The 23,367-nt window shown below is 47.0% G+C and overlaps 1 protein-coding gene across 1 annotated transcript in view; it reads left to right on the plus strand.

Moving 5' to 3' along the window:
• The window catches only part of TXNRD1 (thioredoxin reductase 1), a 118,152-nt gene extending 112,089 nt beyond the window's left edge, over positions 1-6,063 (plus strand). The window contains exon 13 of the mRNA XM_027070956.2: positions 5,826-6,063. Coding sequence (XP_026926757.1) covers positions 5,826-5,888 — 63 coding nt within the window. The 3' untranslated portion in view covers positions 5,889-6,063. The remainder of the gene's footprint in view (positions 1-5,825) is intronic.
• Positions 6,064-23,367: the final 17,304 nt, after the last annotated feature.

Consider the following 23,367-nt stretch of genomic DNA (forward strand, 5'->3'; position numbering starts at 1 on the left):
GTGGAATTTCCCTGCTGTTTTTGTGTTGCTTCTCTTTTGATCACCAGGGAGGTTGAACAGTACTCTCAGTGCTTTTCAATGTCGTGTATTTTCTTGTTTGTGAACGAGCTGCTCCTGTCTGTGTCAGAATTGGTCTACTGAGGCAGAGGTTCTCAAACTTGAGTGGGCATCAGAATCCCCTGGAGGGAGGGCTTGTTGAAACATGGGTGGCTGTTTCTGATTCAGCAGGTCTGGGGTGGGGCCTGAGAATGGGCACTTCTAACAAGCTCCCAGGTGATGGATGCTGCAGCATGGTCAGGGGCCACCCTTGGGGAACCACTGTACTGAGGTGTTTTGTGGGAGCTCTGCATTTCACAAAGTGGCTCTCAACCTGGCTGCACATTAGAATCACCCGGGAGCTTGCCAAAATGCAGATGTTCAGGCGCTACCCTAGACCAAGTGAATCAGATTGAAACTTGGACGTTAGTATCTTTAAAAGTTTCCCATGTAATTTCATCATTTCTGTAGGAAAGGGCAGCAGCTGGGAAGGTGAAGGAAAGAAAATGCTTCCTACTTTTTTTGAAATAGATTGTAGTATGTTTGCGTTTTGTATTTTCAAAACTAAATTAAAATAACCTAAACCTAGATCCCGGAGATTGTCTCCTCTGTCTTTTCCTCAACGTTTTATAGTTTTATGTTCAACATTTAAGTCTGCGACAAATTTAGAGTTAATTTTTGTACAAGAGCGTGTGGTTTAGGTTAAGGGTTTTGTTTGTTTATTTGCCTACAGAGGTCCCATCACACGACCACCATGTGTTGAATGCAGAGGCTACCTTTCCTCCATTGAATTACTTTTGCACCTACCCAGAATCAGTTGGGTATGTTTGTATAGATCCATTTCTGGGTTCTCTGTTCTCTTTCATTGATCTATGTGTCTATTCCTCTACCAATACCACACACCCTTGACTACTCTGGCTTTATAATAAGTCTTGAAATTGAGTGGGCTGATTCCTCCCACTTTATTCTTCTCTTTCAAAATTGTTTTACCTATTCTAGTTCCTTTCCCTTCCCATATAAAGTTTAGAATAATCTTGTCTATGTCTACAAAAATCTTGCTGGGAGTTTGATAGAAATTGGGTTAAACCTGTATAGCAGTTTGGAGAGAATTAACATCCTCACTATATTGAACCTGCCAATCTATGAACATGGTATGTCTCTTTAGATTTTTTTTTATTTCTCCCTAAATATTTTGTAGTTTTCAGCATACAAGTCCTGTACATGTTTTGTTGATTTACACCTAAATATTTCACCTTTTTGTGAACAACTGTAAATGATACCGTTTTTATAACTTTGATGTCCATCTGTTCATGGTATATAGAAATACAATAATTTTTATACATGGACAATCATGTCCTCTGCACATATATCCTCTTTTCTAGTCTGTATGCCTTTCATTTCCTTTTGTTGTTGTTGTTGTTGTTGTTGCTGTTGTCGTTGTTTTTTGCCTTACTTCATTGTCTAGACCTTACAGCACTGTGCTGAATAAGAGTAGTGAGAGTAGACACTTTGCCTTCTTCCCAGGCTTAAGGAGAAACATTCATCAGTCTTTCACCATTAGGTATGTTAGCTGTAGGGTGTTTTTTGTAGATGTTCTTTATCAAGTTGAGAAAGTGATTCTTTATTCCTATTTTTCTGTGAGTTTTTAACATGAATGGGCATTGAATTTTGTCAATGCTATTTCCACATCAATTTATATGATCATGTGAATTTTCTTCTTTAGCCTATTAATATGGTGGATTCCATTCATTGATTTTTCAAATATTGAATCAGCCTCGTATCCCTAGGTTATGGCGTACAATTCCTCCTGTATTTAGCTGAATTCTACTTGCTAATATTTCATTATTGATTTTTATGTCTATGTTCACAGGGACATTGATCTATAGTTTTCTTTTTTGTACTGTCTTTGTCTGGATTTGATATCATGGTCATACTCATGTCATACAGTGAATTGGGAAGTGTTTTCCTGCTTCTTGTATTTTCTGATGGAGAATGTACAGAGATAGTGTTAATTCTTCTTTAAACACTTGGTAGAATTCCAGTGAAACCATCTGGGTCTGGAGACTTCTTTTTTTGGGCGTTTTCAAATTACAAATTCAATTTCCTTAACAGTTGTAGGCATATTCAAATTTTCTAGCTCATATTAAGTGAGTCTTTGCGTTTTTCGAGGAATTGGTCCATTATATCTAAGTTGTCAAAAAATGTGTTCTCAACAGCTTTTTAAAATTCACTCTCCTCCATTAGTTCCTCTCACATTGAAATAAGATGCTGATTCCCCCCACGCCTTCCCCACACTCATTCAGGTCACAGAGCTGATAAATGACAAAAAACCGTATTCTGTATCTCAACCCAGAGCCCGCATTCTGGACCCTCAGGCAGAGCCCAGGATGGGGCAGGCTCCATGTAAATTCAGTGTTTCAGGGAACCAGCTGGCCTTGGGCATCTCTAAAGTGTCCTGCAGCCCAGGGCTGGAGACCCTCTCAGTCACCTAAACCTCCCTGGAGGAAGGGAGGTGGGAGCCCCTTTCTCGAGATCAGATTTCGGAAGAAACTCAGGGGAGCCTGGGCACCACTAGGTGGCGCTCCGAACACACAGTTACCTGCAGCGGCCAGAGGTGGCTCTACGAGGCTCAGTTCGGCAAGCCGGGCCCGTGGGGCATTTTGTTCTTTCTGGGAGATGAACTCTAGAGCCTGGAGCCTGCAAGGGCCCCAGGAGCTCCGGGCTGGTGGAGTTTGCCAACCCTTTCTCAGACTTCCCTGTGGACAGAGGCGTGAAGGCTTGAGAGCATGGTGCTGGGGGGCAGCTGTGAGGTACAGAAGCACCAAAGAGCAGCTGGAGAGACTACGTCCACACTGAGACAAGGCCGGCCACCCAGAGTCTCTGTCTGCTTAGGAAGCGGTGATAACCCAGAGCTGGGCCCGGCGCAGAGTGCTGAAGAATCCACCTCGTTCCCTTCCGGGCCTGCCTTTCAACACCCTCCACCAGCTCCAGCCCCCTGCAGAGTCCCACCGACCCCTCCCCCTCATCAAGCATACTCCAAGGCAAGAGTCCTCTGGAGTCAGCTGGAAGGTCCAAGGTAGGTCCCCCCCACCCCCCTCGCCACAAACCACGTGCCTTGGGAAAGTCTTGCACAGCATCTTTGCTAGATTCTGGACTGGGTCTAAAATCCGACCCGCTCTGCTGTTGCCCTGGGCCAGCTCACCCCTCCTGAGGCAACCTGGTGTTCCCCCGCTGCCAGGAGGTCACCCCACGGATGCCGCACTGAGCGCCGACGTCCCATAGGCACAGCCCACGATGGCCCAGAACTCCGGGGTTCAAGCCGTCCTCCTGCCTCAGCCCCCTAAGTAGCCGGGATGCCAGGCACCCACCAGTGCTCCTGGCTGGATTAAGTCCAAGTCCTGAATCAACCCCTCCCAGGCTGTGCCACCTTGGCGAAGCTACTCAACCGTGGCGAGCCTCAGGTTCGGGTCTGTCGCACGCGGATAATAATGGCACTCACCTCACAGTGCTGTGCGGCTTGAATCTGGGTAGATATGCGTGTGGCACAGAGCATGCACTCGATGGTTGGGTGTTAGCGGCTATTTATACGGTCTCTCCTGTCGTTAGGTTCTGTGTCCTCCCCAGCCCTGCCTGAAGAGCAGCTACATTCGTTTCCTAGTACTGCTGTAACAAAGGCCCATACACTTAGTGCCTTCAGCAGCGCAGAGTTATTCGGTAACAGTTCCAGAGGCCAGAAGTCTATAATCAAGGGGTTGGTAGAGCTGCATTGTTTCTGGAGGCTTCAGGGGGGAATATCTACTTCCTTGTTTGACCCAGCTTCCAGCCCACATTTCTTTTTCTTTTCTTTTTAATATTTACTTATTTTTCAGAGAGAGAGAGGGAGGAAGGGAGGGGGATTTCGAGTGGGGGAGGGGCAGAGAGAGAGGGGGACAGAGGATCCCACAGCCGGCTCCGCGCGGACAGCAGTGATGTGGGGCTCGAACTTACAAACCATGAGATCGTGACCCCAGCCCGAGTCACACCGAAGTCAGACGCTTAACCACTGAGCCACCCAGACGCCCCGCCCCAGCCACCCACATTTCCTGACTCCCCTTTCTTCCTACCCTTCTTCCTCCTCCTCCTCCTCCTCCCCACCCCTCTTCTTTAGTATGTTTGTGATTAATAATAATTCTTCCTGGGGTAAGAAGGAGAAGATGGGAAGTGGGAAAGCTAGCCCACAGTGAGACTTTAGGAATAAATTTTCATCTAATAGAGTTCAGTAACTTCCCCAAGGGTCGGGCTTCTCTGCCACTGTCAGTCCTCAGTACGTATCGTCAGCCAGTGACGGCAACAATGAGGTGTCGGAAAACCGAGGAAGAGCACGGCACAGGAATGAAAACGGACATCATTTGAAGCCGTAGGTGTGTAAAAATGCCCTGTGCAAAAGATTTTCATCACAGCGTTGCCTGTAACGTGGAACAGCTAGAAGAAACAGTGGAGTTTGGTTAAGTAAGCTGTGGTGTATCAGTGAAAAGAAATGCCGTGCTGTTATTTAAAATCATACGGCGACTGTGAAACATGAGGAAAGTTTACAGAATAATATTAGGAGAAAAATGTATGCGTAAAATCATATATATATGTGTATACCTGCTGTGATTAAAATCATGTAAGGATTGTGTGGGTGTGTAAGAATTAAAATTAGCAAGCCGTCATTAATGAATGGAAATAATTATTTTGTAAGACTGCTGGGGTTTTGAGCAGTTAAAAATACCCTTAACCTCTTCTACGGTGGACGCTGTGTTTTATTTCTTCAAAAGAACTCTTGCAGTAATTTCTGGACAGGTGAACCAGTTGGTTGCCATTTCCGGGGACTGCGTGGCGAGCACATTACCCCACCTTCCCTGGTGGTCACCCTGTGATCTTGAGGGTCCCAGCCTTCAGCCCACGGGGTGCGACAGCGTATTTCCAATTTTCACACGGCTGGGATAGTGCTTCTGATGGAGGGTACAAAGCCTGAACCGGCCTTTTCCACAGCTTCCCCCACATCTTTCACTCCATTTTAACAGCACTATAAAGTCGATATATTACCTTTAAAAAGCAGCGGCAAAAGAACCACTTTTTGAAAATACGTCGTAAGGACGTTTTTTAATGTTCTCCTGCCGTGTCCTTGGACCCATCTTCTGCCCGTTTTTTTCCCTATCATCTGTTTTTTTTTTAGAGCTGTGACCTACAAACTTCGGTTATATCAGAATCATGGGGAGGATCCAGTTTTTTTTTTTTTTTTTTTTTAATGTCTGTTTATTTAGAGAGAGAGACAGGGACAGAGCGAGCCAAGCAGGGGAGGAGCAGAGAGAGAAGGAGAGAATCCCAAGAGCCTCTGCCCTGACAGTGAAGACACGGGGCTCGATCTCACGAACCTTGAGATCATGACCTGAGCCGAAATCAGGAGTCAGCCACTTAACGGACTGAGCCACCCAGGCGCCCCGGGTCCAGTTCTCTAAGATGCAGACTCTTGGGTCTCACTTCCAGAGTCTCTTTAGTCCGGTTCCCGAGTGGGGTCCTTTCTCTGCATTTTTACCACGCTCTCCAGGTGATTGATTGTACTGCATCCTGATTTGAGCAAGAATCACGAGTTCTACTACCCTGGGGCGGTGGGGGCGGGGGGGGGGGGGCTCTTGAAAGATGAGCAAAACCCAGAGGGGATAAAGAGAAGAGGCCATCAGAAGGGAATCAACCCTGGGCTTGCCGCTCTCTCATTCAACTGCATGATCAAACACACGAATAAAAAATGACTTGACCTTTCCTTTCAGAACTCCTTGGATGGGAACCTGCACATCCCAGGAGAAACTTTGGCAAAGACTGTGTGCACCTGATCTGGGTCAAAATGAAACAGCCAAGCTGAACACCGTGCCCTTGGGGAATGACAAATGGAATGTTCTCAGAAGCTGCATTTGAACAACTGATTGGGATCGTGACCGAGGTTAACAGTCCTTTGCAATTTGATAAAGGCATGGGTTTGCATGATGCCGCCATTTTAGTAAGCTTCGTCTGCTCTGCTTAGAATGTATTATTATTAACACATTTCGTTGATTCTAAGATGCAGTGCCCACCCCCTCCACACACGTTTTTAGCAGCTGCATAATCGGAATATGTCTTATTGTCTTTGACACAAGGTCGTGACATGGTTGTCATTGCCTGACACCTTCTTTCAGAAACCCAGTGCAGTAGCCTTGAGAGAAACGCTTCCTCCTCACGCCATCGATTGTCCGGAGCGCTGACTTTGTGTTGAAAACTATGAACATTGACAACATTGAGTTGAAAAATCACTGAGAAGATTTGGACTCTGGCAGCATTTTGCGAATAACTTAACCACTTGTTTCCGCTTTTTGCCTCTTTAGGCGCGCCCAAGGGTGACCTGTGATAAATCCACGCAAGTCACTAAATACTTTTGAGGGGCGCCTGGGTGGCTCAGTCGGTTAAGCGTCCGGCTTCGGCTCGGGTCATGATCTCACAGTCCGTGAGTTCGAGCCCTGCGTCGGGCTCTGTGCTGACAGCTCAGAGCCTGGAGCCTGTTTCAGATTCTGTGTCTCCCTCTCTCTGACCCTCCCCTGTTCATGCTCTGTCTCTCTCTGTCTCAAAAATAAATAAACGTTAAAAAAATTTATTTTAAACAAATACTTTTGAGAAGTCTCAAATAAACATTTTAAGAGATCCGAAAGCATTGCATCGTAGTTAATTGGCAGCATTTTTTGCCCCTTTCTTCACGGTACATACAATAATAGTGTACTTTTTATAAGTGATGGCATCTTGGACATGGTGGCTTGTAGAAAGAGCTCACACATGTAGCTCCTCTTACGTGTCAGGCGTTAAGACTCCCTGCCCATGAACTCATTCGAATCCTCATTCCTGTTAGGCCCAGTTTACAGATAAGGAAACTGAGGTGCTTAGGAGATATGGCAGCCAGAGACTGGTAGAGCTGGGTAGGATCCAGGGCAAGAGGTCAGCTCCAGGGTCCAGGCTCAGACACTGTACTACAGGATCTCACGTAGAAGTGTGTAAGTTTGTAATGTGTCAAATCCCTGCTGAAGGATTTTCAACCAGATTTGTATTCTAGCGAGCATAGTATTGATTAGGGGGGAGAGTGTGCCAACACAAGGTGCCAGCATGTTGCAAAGACAAGGTCAGTCCTGTGACAGGCAAAAGGGCAGCAAAAGTAGCCAGGATCAAGGTTATTTCTCACCTGAACTCCCCAGCAGGCATTGCCTCGTTGTACAGGGACACCTCACATCGGAAAGGTTCTTGTGGTTTCTCATTGTGTTCTATGGAGCATTGAAAAAAGCAGAAACAAAAGTTATTTGTCTACTCATCGTTTTCTGTAGCTTTGGATTAAAATGGGTGTGAGTCTTTTTTAATGTTTGTTTATTTGAGAGAGATATAGAGCAAGTGAGGGAGGGGCAGAAAGAGGGGGGAGAAAGAGAATCCCAAGCAGGCACCGAGCTGTCAGCACAGAGCCCGATGTGGGGCTCGAACTCACCAACTATGAGATCATGACCTGAGCCGAAACCAAGAGTTGGACACTTAACCCACTGAGCCACCCAGGCGCCCCGAAATGGGTGTGAATTTAATGATGAATTTTGTACAGACATTGGCTGTCTTTGTCAGGGGAAGAGGCACTCCCAGTTCTGAAGGACTGAATTCAGGCTTAAACTATTAGCCTTCAAGAAGGAGTAAATGGACCAATTAAGACAAAAGGTAAAAATGTGGATTCAGTGTTGACCTAATGGTAAAGCCTTGCTCCCAAGTTTACTTCATTTAGCAGAGTTCCTTAAAAGCCTGAATTAGCGCACATTTTCTTTTCTTTTCTTTTTACCACACATGACAGAATTGATGTGATGACAATGAAACATGAGATATGAATGGAGTTGATTGTGGAGACTGAATCTTTGGAGGCTCGGTTCATTTAAAGATGCCAAAAGTTACAATCTTGGTAATAAAACAGGAACAAAAGAATCAGTCATCTTTGTTCATGGAAAATGTCTTTGGAAAACTGTTTTTTTATCCCAAGGTAAAAACAGCCCCCAAAAGAGAGCAGGATCAAAGACCCAGAAAGTCCACCATCTGACCCAAGCTTCTTACTTGCTCAGCAAGAAGATGGTTATAGAATCTCCCTGGACAGGAACTTCCAGGAGGAGCATGGGACTTCATCCCTGCCAGCACTTTCTTCTCTGACTTCCCCGCCATCTGCCTTCTGCACCCACACGTTTGGGAGCATCTGAATTCTCAAAATATCATGAGAAGAAATTGCCCAGGTCCTGAATGTGCTCTGCAGCATGAACTCTTGTCAATTCAGCCCAAATTTTCTGGATTTTACAGCTTCGGTACTTCAACATTGCATTCATTGCCTGAAAAAAAGGGTAGAAAATTTTAGGAAACTTTTATAAGTAATTTTAAGCATTATTTTTGTATTAAATCAAATGCAGCTGTATGACGGAGAAAAATGTGAAATCTGGGCGAATTTGAAAGAGGAAATTAAAAAGAGCAGATACAGTTCTGGCTTTCTGGTCAGCTTCAGACTAGACCCCCAAGCCCCTGGGTTTGAGCATTCATTTTCTTCTACCCTGAGGGACACTGATGTGGAAAAGTTTGAGAAACTCTGCTTTACAAAGAGTCCCTTGAGCCTCATGGCCACTGGGCTTTAAGCAGAAAAATATACCCGGTTCCTTCTGTCCTGGGCTGCCTTCCATTGCTGTCCACCCATGACCATGGTCTGCCCATTGGTGGGCACTGGGAGTTGAGGGCTCCCTTGGCAGAATGTTCCCTGCAGTTTCATCCCAGGAGCCCAAGTTGTGTGGTTTTCAAAGCTAAATTAGAGATCACCCTTCAAGTTCCTTCTTCTGCTCCATCCCATCTGGTTTTGGTGTAGTAAGGGGTTAGAGCTGTGATGGGCGCCGTCTGGGAGGCCAGCAAGAGCATCTGGAAAAACCAACAGAGCCCACACCTATTTGTATATACAGGATGGAATCTTTGCAAATCTTTGAATAACATTTTCCCCGTTGTATTGGGCTTAATGAAGGGAACACATCTCCGTGTATTTTAATATTCATTCGTTCATTCAGTAAAATTTTTGAGCTGCCTTAGGCATGAGGAATACAGCCACAAAAAACCAGATAAAAATCCCTGCCTTTATGCAGCGTATGTGCCAAAGTGGGGAGAGAGATCATTTTAAAAATGATAAAAGTATCTAGAGTCATGGTGATCTATAAAGAAAAATGAGGGAAGAGGGATGGGAGCTTGTGTGTGTTAATGGGTACGTGGCAGTAGTAAAGAGGATGATCAAATACCACTGAGCAGGTGACATTTGAGGGGCAAAACAACTGAAGCATTTGGATCTGTTGCTTTGAAGGGACAGCCTGTCGTGTTGCCTGATGGGTCGGATACAGGGTCTGAGAGAAGGAGGGTAATTGAGGATGGTTCCAAAGTGCGATAGGCGGCTTACGACACGACACGGCATCCGGTGACCCCCACCTCCTGATACTCGTGTCCGTGTCCGTGTAGTTCCCCTTCTCTTGATTCGAGATGGACCCTGTCACTTGTTTCTAATGAATAGAATACGGCAGAGTTGATGAGATGTCACTTCTGTGATTAGGTTACAGAAGGTTGACTTCCTGTATTAGCAGTTTCTGTCTGTTGTCTTCTGTGCGTGCACACGTCAACGAAACAGAGTGCCTCGCTGGAGAGGTCCACACGGCAAGGACCTGGGGGTGGCCCCTGACCAACAGCCAGGAAGGAACTGGGGTCCTCAGCCCAACAACTCAGGAAGAATCGAAATCTGGCAACAGCCATATGAGCTTGGAGGGGGTGCTTCCCTGGCTGAGCTTTGAGATGAGCTCACAGCACCTACTGACACTGATATCAGCCTATGAACCCACCCGACAGCAGAGGGCTCCTCCAAGCCCTGTCGAGATCCCTCAGCCACAGGGACTGGGTGATAATACAAGTGGGTTTCAAGCTGTTAACTCTGGGGATAATTGGTTATGCAGTTCTATACATAACTAATAAACACAAGGTTTTTGATTTGGGCAACTGGAAGAATAAAATTACCATTTAGCATATCATAAGATGAGCATAGATAGAAGGGCTTTTTGGTGGGAAAATAGAAAATTTGGTCATGCATATGTACAATACACACACATTTCTGTTTCTGTTGATAACGTGGTGGTGAATTTTTCAAATGGTAGGTAGTTAGCTACCAATATATATGCTCTCAATGTTCTCTGACGAACCACTTTAAAAAATGTTAATTAATGCATCTTCAAAAATCAGATTCTGTAACAATTTTAGTCGCAATTATTTCTAGAAACTGAGAACATCAAATACAGTACCAACCCATTAATTCTGGTGTCTCACTTTTAGAATTTATTGATTTTTTTTTTTTTTTTACAGTTTGCACAAAAACCGGGATAAAATTTATCTTTATATATCTATGAGGAGAAGAGTTGCGGAGCAAATTGACATACCAGTGATTTAAAAGCAAGAATGTTTAGTTTTTAAATTTTTTTTTTAACGTTTTTATTTATTTTTGAGACAGAGAGAGACAGAGCATGAACAGGGGAGGGTCAGCGAGAGGGAGACACAGAATCGGAAACAGGCTCCAGGCTCTGAGCTGTCAGCACAGAGCCCGACGCGGGGCTCGAACTCACGGACCGCGAGATCGTGACCTGAGCCGAAGTCGGCCGCTGAACCGACTGAGCCACCCAGGCGCCCCAAGAATGTTTAGTTTTTAGCATTTAAGAAGGATTTATTTACACGCTCACAAAGTCACTCACTGTAAGAAGTTTGCTCAACCTACTGAGGCTTTGAGTTAAGATAGCCTCCATGGAGACCAAAATTAAAGTATGAAGCCAAGAGAAACCGAAATTGGCAGACAGTGGTGATTGGTTGGATGTAAAGTCAGGAAGAAGGGACCATGCAGACACTGTATGATGCTCATTCTCTCCCTCATCTTTCTCGCCAAAGAGCACCATTTTGGTTCTGACATCATGTGGTCAGAGAGGTCTGGTTTTCACACGATCCCAGAAGGAAAATCGCCATTAATCTCGACCATTCTAATGATTCCCTTCCCTTTGCCCATGACTGGTTTAGGATGGGCATGTGACACAATCATGGTCAGTGAGATGTGAAGGAGCTCTCCACTGGGGTACCTCTGTAGAGAGTTTTTTTGCTCTCTAAAAGAGAATGTTGAGGGAAACTTTCTTTTCTGCCTCTGGACATTGGTGTCTACTTGTGTTACTTGGAACCAGGCTGAGAGATCCAGCCAACAGGCCGAGGGTGGCCAAATGGAAAGACAGAGGAACTTGGATTCTTGATGCTGACGGTGAACCACTCCATCAACCAATCCTGGAACTGCCACGTTTGGTGGCCTGTTATTTTATATGAGATGGGACACGTCATAATGGTGTAAGCCATTTTGAGTTGGATTTTCGGTTCCTCGCTGCTAAAAACATTCTGAGACGAGAAAATTCTAGGAAAAGGCCTAGTTTTCTGGTTTAGTCAGTGCATTCATTTACCGAAAGGGAATTCAGAAGGAGAAGGTGGCTGGGCTGGGATATGGGGAGGAATGGTTACCTGGGCTCGGGTCATGCGTAGTGAGAGGTGCCTGTGGGACACTCAGGTGAGGACATCTGCGGAAGGACTGATGTGCAGATCTGGAGGTGAGGAGTGAGTTCTGAGTGGAGGTAGGGCGTGGGAGTCCTCATGGAGAACAGAGGTGATGGTTACAACACAGTCTTTGGCTTGTTCTTCCGGCCAAGCTTTATCTCTTAATGCCTGTGTAACCTGGGTCCGGGCACTCGACTTTTGAAAACTTCCATTTCCTCATTTGCAAAATGGAAAAAGCTTTGTCTCAGTGTTGCCAAAGTAGGAATTCTTACCTCGACGTGGCAGAGACAATGCCAGATCTTCACTGGACCTGTTTTCCCTTCCTTTTGGGCCCATGAGCAAACTGCATGTCCCAGCATCCCCTGCTTTTAGGTGCGGTCACATGGGCCACATGGGTCACACGTGATGCTGTTTCTTCCTTCACCTGCCCTCTGGATGCAGAGAACCCCAGAAAGGCCTTGAGGCTCCAGAGGAGAGTGGAAGGGGCCTGGGCCTCTGAGTGACTTTGTGGAGAATCCCCAATCCCCAGTCGCTTACATTGGACTATAACATGAGCAAACAACGAAACAAAACAAACAAAAAATCACCCGTGACCATGTTGTTTCTGCAGCGGCTACCATTCTTTACCCTGACTCACATCCACAGCATTTCCCCACGTCTGATACACAAGATGTCTTAGGTGGTGTCCAGCTTTAAATTTTGATTTGTTGCTCATTTGTTTAAAGGTATTAGGAAAAAATACACATATACGTAAAACGAGCTCATCAGCCTTATGATCGCGGAGAGGTTATTGCCTGAGACGAGGGCCGGTTTAATTTGTTAAAGAAAAATGTCGAGTTGATAACAGAACAGGTGTTAGGTGGCAGTGGCAAAAATTGTCCCGGTGACACGCCCACTCATGCTGCCTGATTTCTCGAGGTTGTTGGGCCGAAATGACGTGATGTGTGGAAAGTATCTCTCCCTGGCACGGAGGAAGGATGTGATACGTGGGAGCTCTTATCTTGTTAGCGGTCAAACCCGCGTTACGGGATTTATGCCACTGCATTGTATGTTCGCTGTTTGGTCGTCACCATCACTAACTCTGAGCTCTTCGAGGATGGAGATCTGTTTTATTCCACTCAGAGCCTCTCGCAGTAGTTCAGCGCCTGGCACCTCATGGAAAACCAATAAATGGAGGCTGACTGTTGATAACCTGGGGGCATGACCCCTTTTCCATCGTCGCTAGGATTACAAGTTTGAATGTAGCCACCCCTGGCAGACGAGACCTGTGTCTGACCCAGGGTTGGGTCCCACCACCCAGCACAGTACCTGGCACATAGTTAGAGCTCAAGAACTATTTGTCCGGGTGCCTGGGCGGCTGAGTCGGTTAAGCATCCAACTTCGGCTCAGGTCATGATCTCACGGTTCGTGGGGTTCAAGCCCCGTGTCGGGCTCTGTGACGACAGCTCAGAGCCTGGAGCCTGCTTGGGATTCTGTGTCTGCTCCGTCTCTCAAAAATAAATAAATGTTAAAAAATGATTAAGAAAGGAAATATTTGTTGGGGAGGAACATACTGATTTTTTAAATGTTTATTTATTTTTGAGAAGGTGGGGGAGAGGCAGAGAGAGAGAGGGAGACAGAGGATCCAAAGCAGGCTCTGTGCTGACAGTGGAGAGCTGGATGTGGGGGCCCGAACTCCACAAACCGAGAGATCATGACCTGAGCCAAAGTCGGACGCTTAACCGACTGAGCCACCCCGGTGCCCCAGGAACATGTTGATTTTAGTCACTCTCAGACTCCTACAATGAGCCCAGAGAACAATACGTCTCAGCTAAAGATAAGGAAAGGAAAGTCTGGAGAAGCAGAGTGACCCAAAAAGACCACAGAGGTACAGGAATGTGCAGTGGGGCCTTTGAAAGTCACGTGGGATGTGGAACAATTCTTCATTGTGCGACACTGTCCTAAGCGTTGCAGGCCATCTAGTGTCTCTGCTTAATGCCCATTCGTGTCCACGGTGGCCCTGGTCATTGCGATCATCAAATATGTTCTGACGGATCTCCAAGACCCCCCATGGGGAACAGTGCCCCTACTGGTCCAACCCCCCGCTCCCAAATGGATTAGAAACTAAGACACAGGGAGGGAGAGAGAGGCTTGCCAAAATGCCAGAGCCAGGATTTGGGCACAAATCTCTGACACTGCAGTAATAATCTTCTTCCAGTCACTGGCACTATGACTGATTCAGATCAAAAAGTGAGCTCCAGGGGGGAGCAGGGCTTTGGGGTTGGTCAAAGTGGTGCTGAGGTTTCTCTCACTAGCCAATGAGGAGTGGGTCCCCTGGGACTCCCCGTATCCTGACCCCTGTCCCTTCTACCCTCCCCCAGCAGCTCAGTCTCGTCTGGGGAGGAGAACAGCATGTGGAGTGGGGAGGGTGGCAGAGAGAAATCCGCCCCCCGCCCCCGAGGAAAAAGCTGGCTCTCCCTCCTAATAAAACGGAGATGAGTGTGTGTATTTTAAAGCAAATAAATGTTTCAGAACCCGAGAAAGGAGATGTTAATGGCTCCATTCGAATTCCGTGGAATTTATTTGCCATCGGGGCCGGACTTTCTGAGAAGCGTGGTTCAATCAAGGTTAGACATGAAAGGGAGCTCTTGTGGGCTGAGTGGACACAAAGTCAATCCGCGAGCCTTTCACCTCCCGCGCATTTCTTAATTAGATCTCCGAACCTACAGCTGCCCCTGGCTGGCACACACAGACACGTTAGCTTTTTCTTGAGCTTTCTGGCTTTTTCCATGTTGGAAAGATGATCCTTTCAAATTCGTTTTCACCATCAGCACCCCGACGACCAGCGAGACCCTAGGCACCCGGGCTGCCCTTGTGTGTTTGCAGCCTCCTCATTGAAGGAGTGCCCATCACCCAGCAGTGAGAAGTTTGGCTTGGCCTTTCCAAGTGATTATTTTATTTAAAAAAAAATTTTTTTTAACGTTTATTTATTTTTGAGACAGAGAGAGACAGAGCATGAACGGGGGAGGGGCAGAGAGAGAGGGAGACACAGAATCGGAAGCAGGCTCCAGGCTCCGAGCCATCAGCCCAGGGCCCGACGCGGGGCTCGAACTCGCAGACTGCGAGATCGTGACCTGAGCCGAAGTCGGATGCTTAACCGACTGAGCCACCCAGGTGGCCCTCCAAGTGATTATTTTAAACAATGCGTGGTGTTTACGAAAGTGCGACTGGGAACAGAGATTCATAATGAACGGCTCCGGCAATAATTACTTATTTTCTATATTTACCGAAAATGACTACGTACAGTATTGTTGTTTTCCCTGATGAGAAAAATGCGGAAATTATCACCCACTCTTTATCAGCTCTCCTAGTTTAGTGACTAGCATTTCCCGTTTTTTAATTACTAGAGCAAAGAGAGGATGTTTCCCCTCACTAGCTGGCTCTAGTGTCGCTACGACTGCATTCACACATTAATATCAGTAACTTAGTGTGCAGAGAACAAACAGGAGGTAGGTTTTTGGCCTTCGTGCGGGACCGCTCAGCTGTTAGCCTATGACACAACACAACTTGGGGTCGAAACAGTGTGTCCCCAGATGCCTCAAATGATGTGGAGTTGGATGGGAACCACCTCTCTTAACAAAGGAGATGAATACCAACAGCACATGTTCATTTATGTTCAGTGAGATACTGGTAAATGTTTAAAAACCAGCTTTCAAGGTGTGAAAATCCCCGGGGTATCGTACTGGCCGATTTCTGCAGAGTAAATACTCCCAGCCTGGCAGATTAAAAAAAAAAAAAAATTTTTTAAACATTTTTATTTCCGAGAGACAGAAGGAGACAGAGCATGAGCGGGGGAGGGGCAGAGAGAGAGGGAGACACAGAATCCGAAGCAGGCTCCGGGCTCCGAGCGGTCCGCACGGAGCCCGACGCGGGGCTCAGATCCACGAACTGTGAGATCGTGACCTGAGCCGAAGGCGGACGCTTAACCGAGTGAGCCATCCAGGCGCCCCCCGATCCTGGCAGGTTTTAAGATTTCACGGCACATGCATTTGGGAAGAGATGTGTGCAGTCGCCCCTGGCGAGCTGCTTTGAGCTGGCTTCGGCACACCACTGTGTATAGATTATATCTGACATAGGTTTACTGAGAGCGTACTATGTGCCAGGCACTGTCCTAAGCCGAAGTGACAGCAGCGAACCAAACAGACAAAGCCCCTGCCCTGATAGAGTGTAGATTGAGTAGGAGAGACAGACAGTAGACAAACGAGCCAACCAGCCGAGCAGGTAACGTGCTGTCAGGAGGGAGGAGTGAAAATGAAGCAGAGTGAGAGGAGGGGTTGAGACAGGTGGGGCTTTTGCACACAGCAGACGGCATGGCCTCTCTAAGAGGTGCCGAGAACACAGACTTAGTCAAGTGAAGGAGTGAGTCCATGAGGATGCCTGGGAAAAGAACACTCTAGGGAAAGGGGAAAACGAGCGAAAAGTCAACGAGGTGGCAGGCGGGAGGTGGCTTGGGTGTCTGGGGGTTGCATTTAGTCTCTTTCTGAAGGTCTTGAGAGCTGGGAGGCCTGGGGTTGCCTTCTTTCTAGGACGCAGATGTATTTCTGGCCGTGGTCGATGGAAGCAAAATCGCCCTACAGTAAAGAAAGGATGGAGACTGGGAGTGACCCACGATTCTCTCTCCCTCCCATCTGAGTGCAAAGGCTTTGTGGTGGGACGTATGCTATCCTAGCTTTTACTCTCGTGTCTGCCACGCCTCCGGCTCCTCCGGTGTCCTCATACAGATCGAGTCCCGATCCCCTCATTCCTCTCTCATCCAAGCTTATGCCCCAGCCTAGAATGGCATTCCACAGGGGAAGGGTTGGTTCCCTGCTGGTTTCCCATCTCCCAGAACAGTGCTGCCCCCCCACTCCCGCCCCTTCCCCTGTTCTCCCCATCAACATTCAGTAAATATTGAATAAATTAACACAAGAAGGTGCCAGCATCTGATTAGTTCATTAGGCTTTCCAGTGAGGTCTTGCCTGAGCTGTTAACCCACACCCTCAACGTTTCCTGTCCCTCTGCCTGCCAATTTCATCCACCCCTCAGCACCTACACAATTACCGGAGAAGAGGCACTCATAAACATGCATTGGATGATTGCAAGCATGGATATTATTTTACTCTAAATGACTAATTTTTATTCTAAATTTCTTCTATTCCTCTTTCATATAATGGATAGGACCTCCTATTGATTTAAAAAAAAACAACTGTGTGTGCAGGGAGGTAAAATTGTCTATGAATTTCATTGCAGCACAGTGAAGGAAGCATTAACATCTTTTGTTCTATAAAGGGGCTGCTGGGCTGACGGGTGTGAGAAGTATTGGGGTAGACAGAATGACATCGGGCCCTGGGGGGGTCACCTTGAGCATCTCTGATGCTACGAGACAACTCTGGGCAGACCAAGGGCAGCCCTGGGGACCTTGGGATACTGCTGGTGTCTTCAATGACACACACATCTGGGGAAAAGGCAGGCCTTCCTTCCCGGGCGCCTGCCGTGAACACGAGCTGGAATTAGGAGAGAGGGCTGTTTCATTTCCACTGCTCTCAGAACCTCTTCAGGAATGCAGAGAGTGGGGGTTTGAAGTGAGCGTCTCACTTCATGATGCGTTTGATGTTTAACGCACAGAGAAAGTACAAAGTCAGAGAGGTGACCCAAGAAGTGAGAGTCTTTTCCTTGTGGGAGCAAAGTCTTGCTGGGTTTAAACACGGATCAGTCTGCCTCCACGCTAATAATGAGATTGGGAAATATATTGACATTGTAGGTGTTTTAAGTGCAAAGATAAAACAGGCGTTTCTTTTTATCTGTTCATCAGTGACTCGACAAGGCTCCCAGCTCAAGAGATTTGGTTTTATTTATGTATTTATATATGTGTGTATGTATTTTTTGTTCCATGCAGACTTCTAAGGTGAAGAAATTCTTGGCAACACCTAATCTCTAAAAATAGGCACCTGGCAGCTCAGTGTTGGAAAGTGACATTAAGGACTGTGATAGTGGGGATTGTTGGCTCTGTCCCCCATACCCTACAGTTGAGGTTGGAATGGTCATCTCTGTGTTAGAGACAAGGAAACCAGGCTCTGGGAGGTGCATGGATTTACCTAGCCCAGCCTTCTGGTAAGAGGGTCCCTGGGCTCAAACACGGGCTTTCTTGCTCCGAGACTGCTAAAAATTTGATGAGGAGTTAACAATAGAAGGCAGGAACCACACCGTAGAAGTCAGGGTTCTCCGGAGAAACAGAACCAACAGGATGTGTATACATATATACCTAGAGGGAGAGATTTTATGCTAGGGAATTGGCTCATAGGATTATGGCGGCCTGGCAAGTCCGAACTCTGCAGTGTGGGCTGGCGAGCAGGAAGCATGGGGAAGAGCTGCAGGTCAGCTCCAAAGGCAGTCTGCTGGCAGCATCCCATCTCGCCTGGGGGAGGTTAGTCTTCTAGTAAGGCCTTCAACTGATTAGGCGAGGCCCATCCTCATTATAAAAGGTAATCTGCTTTACTCAAAGTCCACTCTTCTAAAAAACACCTTCACAGAAACATCCAGAGTGTTTGACCATAACATCTGGGCACTGTGGCTCAGCCACAGTGACACAGTAAAGGAACCATTACACATATATTCATTTTTAAATACATTTTTTTTAAGTTTAGTTATTTATTTTGAGAGAGAGAGAGAGAGAGAGAGAAAGAGTGTGTGTGTGTGTGTGTGTGTGTGTGTGTGTGTGTGTGTGTAAGGAGGGAAGGGGCAGAGAGAGAGGAAGAGAGAATCCCAAGCAGGCTCTGCACTGACAGCATGGAGCCCAACACGGGGCTCGATCCCACAAACCATGAAATCATGACCTGAGCTGAAATCAAGTCGGACACTTAACTGACTGAGCCACCCAGGTGCCCCAGATACATTTCTCAATGATAGCAAATACAGTACGTATTCAATATAGAAATTTCAAAATGGAAAAAAATATAAAAAAGGAAAAAATATTCAATCCACTAGGGCCCATTGGGATGGATATTGCCTAACACCTTAATTCCAGGCATATGGACATTATGAGAAATACGTTTTCATCCCCCCAGGTGATAGATGTCATTTCACAGTAATGTTTTACATCCAATTCTTTTCATTTAGCAAGACTCCATGAATTTTTTCCCCAGCTTAATTAATATTCTTCCATACCCTGATTTTTTATATAATTTTTTTTAAGTTTATTTATTTTGAAAGAGAGAGAGAGAGCACGAGTGAGTGGGAGGGGCAGAGAGAGAGGGAGAGAGAATCTTAAGCAGGCTCCACACTGCCAGTGCAGAGCCCCATGTGGGGCCCGAACCCATGAGGTCATGACCTGAGCTGAAATCAAGAGTGAGACGCTCAACCGATTGAGCCACCCAGGTGCCCCCATATCCTGATTTTTAATGATGCCACAGCGGGTCTGCCTCATGATGGCTACAATGAATGGCTTCCCCTTCTGCTCAACGGCCTTTCTCCTTTGTTTCTGATAATAGTAGTTGGTTCAGGTGGTGCTAAGTCTTATCTCTTGTCCCAATGTAAAGGCATAAAACAAAGTTGCAAATATCAAAACTACTTTTCTCCAGGTTCCTTTATAGGTACTTTATAGGTCTAGGGCTATTGGAGGCCATTTTTATCAATTCTTAGACTTGATCCTAAGAATGAAGCCAGTATAGAGGAAAGCAAAGTAGAGAAATGAAGAAAAACAGACTTGTGATTACATTCTTTGAACACCCGGATCCAACCATGCCTGAAGCTACTCTCCTATACTTTTCAGCTATGGAAGATGATAAATCCCTCTTCTTTTGCCTAAGCCAGTGGAGTTTGATTCTGTCACTTTCCCCTAAAAGAGTTCCATCCGATATGGCATCATTCTAACTGACATGCACTCAGTACGTGAGTATATTTTTTTGTTTTTGTTTTTGTTTTGATTATTTACCCATGGTGGCCAAGATGTTGTGAGGGGATTTGGAGATTGCAAGCTGACTAAGGTGTACTTCCTGATCTCGGGAAACCTGTGACCCTCTGATCCAATAATTGCGGCCAAGTGCATTTTAGACATCTACAAGGACGTAAATTCCAACAGCTTATGGGGATCAGGACAGGCTTCCAGAGGAATAAGCACTTGATGCTGACCTTGAAGGAGAGGATGATAGGATTTCAAATTCCTAAATCTAAAAGGGTCTAAAAGAACCTAGGTGGCTTGGTCCTGAAGCACAGCTTTAATGAATGGTCTGGGGAGCTTATTAAAATGCTATTTTTGACTCAGTAAGCCTAGGGTGGAGCATTTCTGCATTTCTGATGAGTTCCCGCATGTAGTGGCCCTTCTGGTCCACAGGCCACACCAGGAGTAGGGAAGGTCTGGTCCTTGGCCCTCCCCTCCAGCCTCACCCCACACCAGGCCTCCACCTGACCCAGGACCCACCTCGGAAAGCTTCCTTGTGTCCTGGGAACACACACAGCTCTGGCCTGGCTCCAGGCCTGCGGCCCACTGGACCCTCTGCCTGACTGCTCCTTTCCGAACTCCCACACACAGGGCTTCTCTCGACTCTCTGCCTAGCGGCCCACACCTCAAACAGGCCATCGGCCACTGGGGCCCTTACTGTTTCACATGCCACGTTCCAGCCCTTGCTATTTCCAAGCTTTTTTTCATGTCCCAGTGGAGGCATAAAATGGTACTTACAGGGCAGGGCTCCCTCACTATATGGATAAGCAAAAAGTTGAGGGGCTCCACATCTCATCTATGTGTAATATGTTCCCGGCACAGGGCCAGGGAGTTCGGCCCACCTGCGCGAACCTGTTTTACCTCTTTTGTACCAATTACCAACATCTGCAATTATCGTGTGGCTTGATTCGCTCCCCACCTTCTTTTTCCAGCAGAAGGTTAAGCCGGAAAGTCAGAGCCCCATTCGTCTGGCTCATTGCTCCCTCCTCCATGGTTTCTGGCACCTGATGGGCGTTCAGCACATATTCCCCTGATGAAATGAATGAAGGCATGGTTGGGGAATGGAGGGAGACGGGTAGCAGGAAGGACATTTCTGGCAAAGGGAAGATCGTGAGTAATAGTGAGGAATAGAATGAGTCACCCAGTTGAGCTGGAACCAGAGTGGAGTATGTGTAGGAGGGGACAGATGGCAAGGAAGGGTGGGAACATTCTGTAGAGGGCACCTGTGAGTGCCGGTGCTTAATCTGCTGGGTGATGGGGTGCTGTGATCAGATATGGTCGGAGCTCAGCTTGAAGAGTGTGGACCTGGCTGTGGGGAGGGGGAAGGGGAGAGGGTGGGCTGGGACGGGGACACCGGTAGCTGCCAGAGTCCCGACTCTGTGAGGACAGTTCAGGTGACTGTGGGTGTGGAGGCGGGGAGGGGGGCAGGCAGGTGAGGGCTGGGAGGTGGGGAGGATGACGGGAATCACAAGACATGGGGATTGAGTGGGGATCAGGGACCAGGGGTGTGGACCTGACGAGGGTGCTGCTCTGACCAGAAAAAGGAGATTACAGGGAGGAGCAGGTTCTGAGGGGAAACCTGAATGAAAATAGAAAGGTTCCTCTGTTCGCTGATTCTAGCTTGAGAACTGATAGTTACGTAACCCGAAGTCCCAAATTTAATGAGAGTGTCAGCCTGTGACACTGAGGGCTACAGCAGGGGACGCGTCCCCCACCCCCCCCCCCCCCAACCGGCTCTGAGCATCAGTTCCTCCGCTCTGGAATGAGGGTGGTAAGCACACCTTGTTAGAACGGTTGTGAGGTTCCGAGACAGGTGAGGGGTTCATGGGGGTTGCAGTGTGGTGTAGACACAGAAGAGGTCGTGCTGCGCCAGCCGGAATCCCTGCGGGACGGAAGCATTTTCGTCCCCAGTTGCTGGATGTGTTGGTAGCTGACAGATGACAGCTGAGTCCCGTCTCACCCAAGGACACACCTCCTTCCCCAGGGTCAGCTACACCCAGAGACCAGTAGATGTGGGGATCCAAAGGCTCAGCTCCCTACCAAGTTGGGACAGGGGTGAAGCACCAGGCTCCAGCTCCAGAGCCCCCCCGTGGGATGGGCTGAGGCCCTTGTTGTGACTGCACTGCAGGCCACCCCTCGCTCCGTCCAGCCCTGCTTCTTTCGCTGTCTGGACAGAGCAGGCTTTGCTCCAAAGTGCGATCCCCGATAGACTTCCCGCATGCAGGTGTCTCCCTCGGAGTCTGCTTCCCGGGGAACGCAACCTGTGACGCATCATCTTGACAGAATGGTTTTAAGCCACCAGAATATCAGGTGTGGCTTGTTGGCCACAAACTTAGACACTATACTGCAAATTTTCAGTCTAGAAGCTGAGAAGCAAAGCAGTGTTCCGGAGGCCCGGCCGCTGGGTCAAGAGGCTTCTCAGCCACGTCAGAAATTCTCTTTTTGTGCTGTGGACCCCTTCTTAGAGTAGTGTTTGTAGATGCATAATAAAATACATAGGATTGCAAAGGAAACCAATGCTACTGAAACATAGTTATCAAACTATTATAAAAACAGACTTATGACGTATTAATACATGACATAGGAATTATTCTGATACAGTAATACAGTTACTGAAAGACCTATCAGTAGGTCTAATAATCTAGAAGAAGAATCTAGAGGAAGAATCTAATAATCCAGAAGAAGCGATCCGTGTTGCTATTTCAAGATACGTAAAGCATCTATATAATGTGATATGAAAATAACTGACTTCATTTAATGGCAAAGAGACAGGGTTTATAAATACCAAGGTCAATGAAAATAAAGATGTAAGCTTTCCCCACCCAAAGCTGTGGACCTCCCCCCAAATCCCATGCATGCACTCACTGAGGGTTTGTGACCCATAGGTTAAAAAAGAAAGTCTTGGTGTTATCATATCTGCTGTTACCTTAACATGCTTAGTTCTAGATGGTGTGATATAAAGTGTGTGTGTTAGGGACCCTCTAAGCCAGTAGGGAATCCACACGCCAGGGATGGTTATGATTAGAGATCACAAGGGTCACACTTCAAGGCACCTGCTGCAAGCTCGTCTGTTCGCCTTATCGCTGGTCAACACCAGGTGTCTCACTAATTAGCATAGAGAGTAGCAAACGCGGGTTTTTATTGGTGAAATTGTGGCTAACGACCTCACGGATGTCAGAAATGGGCTCTCGTTAGTAAAATTAGTGGTATTCAAGTTTAGGGGAGTGGGTGAAATGTTTTTGAGACATGGAGAATTCTCCATGCCTGGATGGCTGGGCTTAAGAATTCAACAAGGCTTCCCCTGCGCCCTTAGGGATGGTGCCTGTGTCCGGCCATGGCGTTGGAGGCTATCCGGTTGCCCAATATGAACCATAGGGATAACAGGATCCTGCCTCTAAAATTTGTTTGTCTAATCCTCAAGAACGCGTTCCCTGTAATGTGTGAGCAGATCAGCTAAAAAGTTGGAGAGCTGGAACTTTACCAAGTTCATGCTGTATAAACTGTTTGTGAACTGCACGCTCATGCACTAAAGTAAAAATCTGTGAGGTGTGGTGAATTTAGTCGGAGGTTTGCTTTCAGTGTAACCGGTAGCGAGGTTGCAGAGAAGTAGCTAACCCTTGCTCACTTCAGACGTTCTGGAAAATTCTCCTATCTGTCAAAAGTAACCCAAGAGATTGTGCGTGACCATACTGGCTTAGGTCAGTTGGTGAGAATGACAGTTCAACCTTCAAGAGTTCTGT

Source organism: Acinonyx jubatus, chromosome B4 (genome assembly GCF_027475565.1).
Source record: "Acinonyx jubatus isolate Ajub_Pintada_27869175 chromosome B4, VMU_Ajub_asm_v1.0, whole genome shotgun sequence".
Taxonomy (NCBI): domain Eukaryota; kingdom Metazoa; phylum Chordata; class Mammalia; order Carnivora; family Felidae; genus Acinonyx; species Acinonyx jubatus.